Source organism: Canis lupus, chromosome 31, assembly GCF_011100685.1.
Source record: "Canis lupus familiaris isolate Mischka breed German Shepherd chromosome 31, alternate assembly UU_Cfam_GSD_1.0, whole genome shotgun sequence".
NCBI lineage: Eukaryota > Metazoa > Chordata > Mammalia > Carnivora > Canidae > Canis > Canis lupus.
The window spans coordinates 37,391,443-37,400,494 of NC_049252.1; the positions used below are offsets into that span (position 1 = coordinate 37,391,443).

Genomic DNA, 9,052 nt, shown 5'->3' on the forward strand with positions numbered 1-9,052 from the left:
GGGGGCAGTGGACAGTGAGTCTAGAGGAGGGGGAAGCATCTGGGGGCTCGTGCGCACTATCGGAGGCAGCCTTCCCGGGGCGCGGGGGGCGCGTATCACAGGCTCGAAGCAGCCTCCACGGCAGACACGCGGAGGTCAAGCAAGGAGCCAATCGCTAAGTTAAAATGGAAAACAACAAAATACTGAAGGAGGGAGCGGCCGAGGAGCGGGGCAGGAGCCCGAGTGGACCAACACACCGAGGGAGGAGCCCGAGTGAGCCCGGCGCCCGCAGGCACCGCTGTCAGCGCCTCAGCTCAGGGCCCAGAGCACAAGGTGACCGGCAGCTCGGGCTCGTGGGAAAGCCCCTGGACAGCGCCTCCGCGCTCACGTGACCCAGAGGACCTCGATGTCGGGACGGGGGACAGCTCTCGGCAGGTACGTCCTAGAAGGGGGGCCAGAGCCCCGGGAGATGGACGGTGAGCCTGCTTTAATCCAGACTCGGGTCACAGTGGGGGGCAGGGCTGTTTGGGGGCTGGCGGGTCTCCGGCCACTGCCCTGGGGGTGCCCTGTCACCCCAGGTGGGTTCACCTGCCGTTCCCCTGTTGTCGGAGCGGCATCCTGGGGTCCCGTGCCTCTCCGCGGTGGTGGGGCCAAGAGTGGGTTCTCACGGCCACGGAGCTGGAAAGCACAGGTGGTCCCGGAGCACCCGCGAGCACCCCCACTTTCCATCCTGACTCATTGTTGGCTTCCTGAGAACATCCCTTGTCTGGTCACTTGCTGGGGGTGCAGCTTCCAGGCTCCCTACCAGCCGTAGAAGGAAGCTGGGACCGGAGGTGGGGGGGCACCTGCTGGTGGGCTGGGGACGGGTCCGTGCACACCCGAGGCCGGGCCTGGGCACTACCCACCCTCAGGCCACTACCCCAGGGCCTCTGGGGACACAGGGAGGACCTGTGGGCATCACCTGGGTCAAAATACTGCTCTAGAAGGTGCCAGCGTGAGGCCAGAGAAGCATGTGCCCCCCACCCCAGCAGGTTCCCTGGAGAGGCAGCCGGGGACAGGCGCTCACAGGGACCCACGGCCGCCGAGGGCAGGGCACAGCCAGCATGGACAAGCCACAGACCTCTGCCTGTCTGGGGGCTGAGTCCCAGGAAGCTGGAAGATGGGGCTCAGCTTCCCAAAAAGAGGCCTGTGGCTACTTAGAAAAATAAAACTATTTTTCTACGTCTGCCGTCCTGGGACAGCCCGGAGTGGGGGCCGTGGGGGCCTCGGAGCTCCCAGCTTGTCCAGGGAGCACAGTTCAGGCAAAGGGCCAGCCCCCTCCGAGGACTGAGAATAAAACACAGCACCCCGTTCTCTGGGTTTGCGGTAACCGTGGGAACCGCTGAGTCCGCGTGAGCGCCAGGGGACAGATGGGCCGGAGGCACGGAGAGCCTCACACAAGGGATGGAGATGCTCCCGGGGGTGGGGCAGGGGCGCCTGGGCGGGAAGGAGCCCAAGGAGGGACGGGGCACGGGGCGTGTTTGGGGCTCGGCTCCTAGGGAGCAGCCCTGCTGGGGGACGCTGTCCGGACCCCACTGGTCCCACCAAGTCCGGAGGCCTCTGGGAGCCTCCCCAGCTCACAGCACAGCCAAGGGGTTCAGGGGGCACCTCCTCCTGCCAACTGGCTTGGAGGCATGCTGGTACCCCAGGCTGTGCGCATGTCCTGACCCCCCGAGCCCGTGGGTGAGGCCTCATGTGGAAAAGGGGTCTTTGCAGATGTGACCAAGTTAGGGACCTCAGGATGAGCTTCCCGGGACCCCCGTGGGCAGAAGAGAGGGGCCAGCGCGGGCCTCCCCGACCCGGTTAGGGCAGGTGGTCAGCCGCGCAGGCGCGTGAGCCGTGTGAGCTCGGACAGCGGGACGCGGCCGGGGCAGGGCCGGGGCAGGGCCGGGGCAGGGCCGGGGCGGCCTCGTGGAGGCTCAGAGCCTCCCTGGCTGAGCACTTTCTCCGCCAGGGCCGCCCCGCCCAGAGTCCCTTTCCTGCCAGCCGCCAGCCGGGGCTTTCCGCCTTACTCACCGCGTTCCCGGGGCTCGGCCACGTGGCTCCCCGCCCGTTGGTGGCTGTTCCGACTTGCCCGGGGCTGTGCGTGTATCTTCACGCCGCTTATGTAAGGAGGCTTGATGCCACCAGCAGGCTCTGTGGTCCCAGGGAGGCTGGCAAAGCGGAAGCCTGTCCCCCGGGCCCGGGGTCTGGCCAAAGCCCAGCACCCATCAGAGCACCCAGCCCTCCCCACCTCCCGAGGCAGCCCCCTCCCTAGCTCTGCCTTCCTCCCCTGCCCCAGTCTCAGGATGGGGGGGGGAGGCCTGGCCAAGAGGCAGGCCCACCGGCCGCCCTGGACTGTGATGCTCGAGGGGTCCAGAGGGAGAGGAGGCCTGAGGGACCCCCGAGAGGCCCTGCCCGGGCCGATGAGGCAGGAGAGGGAGGCTGGCTGGGACGGGTTCCCCAGAGGCAGAGGCTCTGCTCCTAGGGAGCAGGAAGGATTCCTGTGTGGGAGATGACCCTGAGCCCCAGGAGGTGAGTGGGGGAGGGCAGGACATGGGGTCCGCCCGTGGGGGCCTTGGGGACACCGTGGCCACATTCAAGGGCTGCCCGCCTGGAGAGATGAGGGTGTCTCTGTCATGGCCAGGGGCTCCTGGGGCCGGGGGAGGCTTCAGGCGGCCGTCAGCGCGTCCGGGATGCCAAGTGCTCCGGGACCTACTGTCCCCAGGCTGGAGGGACAGAGGAGGAGGAGCTGCTCCAGCGGCAGAGACACAGTGGGGACAGGCACAGCTGCAGGGGGACGGGGGAGGGATAGCTGGCTCCTCCCAGGTTCGCGGCCAGGCCCCCCCCGCCCGTGAGATCGCCCAGGCCCCGGGGTCGGGGGTGGCTCTAGATCCTGGGACTGGAGCCCCAGAGCCGAGCTCAGGGCCGGGCCCGGCGCCCCACGTGGCTCTCAGAGGCCAGGAAGCCGGGTGTCAGGGGGACGCCGTGCCCAGGCCGCCGCAGGGGTGCGTCCAGGTGCAGAGCCGAGGGCGCCTGGGCGCATCTGGGGTGCCGGGGGGGCCCTAGCCGGGGCCAGCCTTCCCGGCTGTCCCCCGGACAAGCCCCCGCCCAAGCCCCCCCGCCCCGTTTCCTATGGGCAGGGGCTCGGGGCCAGGACGTCAAGGCCCGGGGCCGGCTTCCAGGGAAGGCCGCGCTCTGGCGTGGGCGCTCAGCGGCGCGGGCGCCGTGTCCCCGGTGTGTTGTCTTGCCCGCGGCTCCGGAAGGGGCTCTCCTCTTCCTGGACGCTCCAGAGGCCCAGCTCTGCTGCATTCCCCAAATAGGAAGTCTTCTGCGAGCTGACTCCATTTCGGCAGGAAGCGTCATTCCCTAAAGGGCCGATGGGCCGATAAGGAGCCCCGGGGGAGAGCCCTCCGCAGGCCTTGGCCCAGAGAAGCCGCAGGAAGGGGCGGCCGGCAGGGAGGACGGGTCCCGGAGCTCGGGCCACCACGCCGCTGGCCCTGCGCCCCCCGCGTCCCCTCCGCGCTCAGCGCACCGGCCGATCCCCAAGGACAGAGAAGTCACCAACAGCGGAACAAGGGCCCCTCCCTGAAACAGTCCCACTTGGAAATATTATGACGCCACCTGATCCTCCCACGACGAGGAAATTGTTCTAAGCAGGAAAGGTGTGAGGGCGTGCCCGTGACGCTCACCCGTCACAACCTCCCGCGTGGACTCCCTCCGTGGGCGCCAGGACGTGGGACCCTCGGCCTCAGGGGCTGTGGTCGTGTCTCGGACATTGTTAGCCCCACGCGTGTTTGGAGGGACTGCCTCCGCAGGCAAAGGCGGCTGTCCTCCATCCCGGGGCACCAGGTCCCTCCGCCCCCACGGGGCCCTGACGGGGAGACAAGGGGCCCAGCCCTCGGGCAGAGCCAGGCCAGCTCGTCCACGCAGACAGTGCAGTCTGGGGGCTCCCGGGGGGCGCAGCGGTGGAGCGTCTGCCGTCGGCTCAGGCCGTGACCCCGGGGTCCTGGGATCGAGTCCCATATTGGGCTCCCCGCAGGGAAGCTCCTCCCTCTGCCTAGGTCTCGGCCTCTCTCTGCATCTCTCATGAATAAATAAATTAAAAAAGAACAGTCCAGGTTGCCGCGGCTGCTGCTCTGGTTATTCCCCCGGCCCCTCCTCCCGGTCCTGCTGCCCAACCTGGAGACACCACGGGCTCCCCGGGCAGCAGCCACGTCACCCCGGCCTCTCAGCCTCGAGGGACGCCGCTGGGCCCCCAGGACGGTGACAGTGGACACGAGCGGGGGCTCTGGGCAGGGGCGCTGCCGGGGGAGCCCATGGGCTCGGGGACACCCCGGCCTTCCAGCCCCGGGCCGCACCCCCGTGGTGCATCCGCGGGCGGGACTCTTGCCCTCCCCGCCCACGCCCGCGTCTCTGGAGGGGCCAGGGAAGCAAGCGCCCACCCGGCCGCCCCGGGAGCCTCCGGCAGCAAGATCAAGGCCCTGCCCGGCCGGCAGCTCCGGTTCGTCGGCACCGTCCCCAGATCGGCCCCCGACAGCCGTTTGGAGGTTTTGCAGGGTTTGCCTTCTGGAGCCCACCTCTTTTGGGAAGGGGATGCCGGGGCTGAGGGGCCCCTCACGGGACGGGTTGGGGGGCAGGGGCGGCGTTGAGGCAGCCCTAGACCAGAGGGGGCGGAGGGCCCGGGAAGCCCATGAGGGGGCCCGTGAGCACCACCCCAGGGCTCCGGGGGGGTGGGGGCAGCGGAGGACGAGGTCCCGGGTGAGTTCCCGCACGCCCTGGGGCACCGCCCACAACTGCGGAGGAGGCTGTGAAGTGGGATTCTCGGGGCGCAGGTGCTTGCCCGGGACCACGCCACAGAAAGGGCAGAACCAGGGGGCCTTGCACGGGGCTCCTGCGCCCCCGCCATCCCGCGCCTCCAGTCGGGCTGCCCCACGTCCCCGGTCACTGTGGCTTGCCCAGGGCCACACACCTGGTCGGCGGGGACGAGGCTTGAACATGAGCCTCTGCGACTCCCTGAAAACTGGTGGCCCAGGAGCGGGCAGGGCTGAGCAGGGAGGGAAGCGCGGGGCCCCCGCTCCCTGGACGGAGGGAGGGCAGGGTGCGGTGCGCGGCCCGGCTCACGGTGACGGAGCTCGGCCGGGGCAGGGGGCCGGGTGGAGAGAACACAGGTGAGCACATGGCGCGGCCAGGGGCACAAGGTGGGCAGGGGGAGGAGCTCACCCTGTGAGGGTCACAGAGGCCCCTGGGCCAGGTTGGAGGCCGCGGAGTCCCACGGACGGGGCAGGTGAGGGACCCCAGCGTGGGAGGTAGCCCCCGTGCGCTGCCCGAGGCCACCTGGGAACCGCTCATGCCCGGGAGCGCCCCCGGGGGCCAGGCTGGGCCCACTTGGCATGTGACATCACTGCCGTCACCCATTTCCATGTGAGGAAACCTATCGGCCTGGGAGTCACAGGACCCAGGACTTTCCCTTCATCCAGAGGGACAAGCCTGTGAGGGCCCCTGGCGACACAGTCACACAAACCCCCCTGGGCCCGGAGCCCTGGCCAAGCCCCGGGACTGACGCGAAGCCGGGGTGGGGGGTTCCAGTGACTCTCAAACTCCCCCCGGTCCCAAAGCTCCGTCTCCAGGCTCATCACCAGGTAGGACAGGCTCCTGGGCCCAGGCCGGGTTGGCCGCTGGCCACGTGTGTGAGCTCCGGCCGGCTCTGTCCCACAGGCCCGGGTCCCTGAGCTGGGGCGCGGGGGGCGGGGGACGGTCAGCTCCAGACTCGGGCAGACACCAGTGTGAAAGAGCAGGGCCATCGGGGTGACCTCGTGAGTCACCGTCTCCAGAGCCAGGCCTCTTGCCATCCCGGCCCGGCCTGGAGGAGGGTGACGCAGTTTCCAGGGAGAGGAGCCCCAGCCTCCGTGCCGGGAATGCCCACGCCCAGGGAACGCCGCGTGCCCGCGCTCCACCGCAGACAAGCCCCGGCCTGCGGGGGCCGCCCTGCATTCCCGGGGCCGGAGCGCCACCCCGCTCTCAGCACGGGCCATGCGGGCACCCCGGACTCGGAGCCCCCCCGGGCGGCTGCCCCGGGCGCACCCCCACCCGCACGCTGGGGGCTCTGGGCCCGGGGCGCTGGTGCCAGGTGCTGGGCTGGGGGCGCCTGGGGAGAAGAGCTGTAACCGGCCCGCGTCGGGCAGAGGGGCCGGGAGCTGGCGCCTTCCCGTCGGGCCTCCGCGGACCACCGTCCAGAGGACGACACCCGAGCGGAGCCGAGGTGTCTCCCATCGGCCTCCGACTGGACACGGACGGCACAGCCCGTGGGATCTGGCCCGCAGGGGCCACGGGCGGGCTGATCTGCCACGTGGGGTGAATCTTGGGGCCTCGATGTCCTTATCAGGGACGCGGACAATGGAGTCCACTCTGGGGAGGGCGGCACGGCCCAGGGAGAGGGCCCGGGCCGGGGGCGGGCGGTGCATGTGCCCCGAGCCCCATGAGGGGCGCGGGGGTGCTGGTGCTCGACGCCAGGCCGGGAGTCCAAGCGAGCATCCGGGTTTGTGGGCACCCTGGAGTCTCGGGGAACAGCCCTGACCGTGTCCCCAGTCCGCTGCCAGCCCCGCTGAGTCACCCCGTCCACGTGCCACCTCCCTGAGTGTCCACGCAGGTCGCAGGCTCAAGGTCATTCCTTGGCAGAGCTTGGCTGCACACTGGCAAGGCCTGGGGTCCCCAGGAGACCCCATCAAGGGCAGGAGGGGGCCGGAGACAGCGGGACCCCGGGGCCCGGGCAGGTGGTGGGAGGCAGGTGGGGCTGCCTCCCCCGCGTCGTCAACAGCTTCCGATTGTTGCCTAGAAACTTTGTTCTACCTTTTCAGCCACCAACACACCCCTTGTACGGCTGCGATCAGTCCCGCCCTGTTCCACAGTCGGTGGCATCTGAGGCGTCCTGGCTGTCACCCTGCACCCGGAAACGCGTCGCCTCCCGCCCACGAAGGATGACGGGTGACTTCCTCCCACCCCTGCACCTGCCGGGCGCTGCCCTCCTCCTGTCGTCCCCCCCTTCATTCTGCACCTTCTCCGGACATGCCGAGGACCCAGGCCCTCCTGCTCGCGGCCCCGTCCCTCGGGGACAGCCCGGCCTCGGCCGCCTCTGCCTCTGGAGGTCCAGCGAGTCCCGGAGCTGCCTGCAGCCTCCACCCACCGCCTTCGCCTTCTGCCAAACCAGCTCGGCCGCCTTCCTCGAGCCGCATCCACAGACTCGACAGACCCACTGAGCACCCCCACCGGAGACGGGCCCCCACGTGCCAGCATCGCGGGAGAAGAGGCTCGGGGCCGGACCAGAGTGGGCCCTGGCACATCTGCCTGGAGCAGGTGCACAGGGTGAGGCAGGGGAGCCACGCGGGGCAGGCCCCAGGCGCGGACACTGACGCCCCGCAAGCCCCAGGACCTGTCACCCTCCCGCAGCCCTGTCCCAGGGTTCAGGGGACACAAGCCAAGGAGGCTGCGGGGTCCCCCTGGGTTCGGGCTGGGACCACAACAGGACCGTCCACACACATCAGTCTCCCTGGCGGCCTCACAGACACATTCAAGACTGTGGGAGGGTCTGGGAAACGGTTCGGATCGAGAGACAGGACATCTGTCCTATGAGAGCCAATGGCCTTAGTTGGCCCGGACGCCAACTCTCTAGACGATCCGTTTATCCAAAACGTCACAGGCGCCTGGGGGGGTGGGGGGGCTCAGTCAGCTGAGGGTGTCATTTGGGCTCAGGTCATGACCTCAGGGTCATGGGATCAAGTCCCCAGTCGGCTCCGGGGAGGCTGCTTCGCCCTCCGTCCCTCCCCCTCCTGTGCTCTCTCTCCCTCCTCCCAAATAAATAAACAAATAAATACATAAAGAACAAAACAAAACAAAAACAACTTCAGACCAGTATTTAAACCCAGGCAGTTGGCTGCAGCCCTTCGCCAGCAGGGGCAGGAGCCGGGGCTGAAAATTCTGGCCAGGATCGAGGGCACGTTCAAAAGAAAAGACAGTGGGTCAGGCTGGACCAATGCATATGGGCAAAAATGGCTGCCATAAGGCAGCAAGAAAGAAAGTTCTGGGACGTTGTGTCATTCACCAAATAGATCTCTTGGGTTCCTGCGGCTCCGGGCAAACGGGCTTTGGTGGATGGACCTAATCCTGACGATGCAGCAGACAGTAGGGTCCCCATGGTTCCACCGCTGCCAGCTGTGTGAGCTCGGGCTGGTCACGCTCCCTCTCTGGGACTCAGTTTCCCCCTCGCAGGTGGTAGTAAGGATTCAGGGACGTCACACAGCCAGGAAGTCCCTGGAGGTCAGTAATGCTCCTTGTAGGGCAGCTCCCCGCCACCCTGTTCCTTCTGTCCATCCCCCGCCCCGGCCCCTATTGCCCCAGTATGACGTTCAGGGGGCTCGTGTGCAGAAGCTCCCCGCCAGCTGTTGGGAAGGGGTGGGCGGAGGGGGGCTCCCCGGAGTCCCCAGAGCAGCTCTCTCCTTCTTCCCCCTCCCTCCTACCCCCGCTCCCTCCCATCCCTCTCGTCCCTCCCTCCCTCCCTCCCTCCCTCCTTCCTCCTTTTCTCCCATTTCTGTCTCTACCCCGTCGCCCAGTGCCCAGTGCCACCCTTTGAGCAGTGTGCTGGCACCCCGGAGCACAGCCGGCCCCGTAGCACTGTGTCTCGCCTGCGTGGCCTTTGAAAACGCGCAGTGGGGGCACCGAGGTGCCCAGCCAGGTGCTGGCCCAGACCCGGCTGGGGTCCCACCTGAGCTCAAGTCCCCGTCCCCAGCTCCACTTTCAGGGGACCGTAAGGAAGATCTGAAGATCCGTCTCTTTTACATAAAACAGTGAAGGATGGGCAGCCTGGGGGGCTCAGGAGTTTAGCGCTGCCTTCGGCCCAGGGCGTGATCCTGGAGTCCCGGGTTCGAGTTCCGCGTAACTCCCTGCTTCTCCCTCTGCCTGTGTCTCTCTCTCTTTCTGGGTCTCTCATGAATAAATAAATAAAATCTTTTTTAAAAAGTGAAAAAAAACAGTGTTGGAGATGTTCTAAAAGTGGGTCACG

At 68.0% G+C, this 9,052-nt stretch overlaps 1 protein-coding gene across 1 annotated transcript; it reads left to right on the forward strand.

Annotated features, from left to right (window-relative positions):
• Positions 1-4,118: 4,118 nt before the first annotated feature.
• On the forward strand, positions 4,119-8,296 carry LOC119867081 (dapper homolog 3-like). The gene is made up of 2 exons (XM_038581593.1): positions 4,119-4,547; positions 6,855-8,296. Exons 1-2 carry the CDS (start codon positions 4,317-4,319, stop codon positions 7,251-7,253), a joined length of 630 nt encoding a protein of 209 aa, XP_038437521.1. The 5' UTR covers positions 4,119-4,316; the 3' UTR covers positions 7,254-8,296.
• The last annotated feature ends 756 nt before the right edge of the window (positions 8,297-9,052 follow it).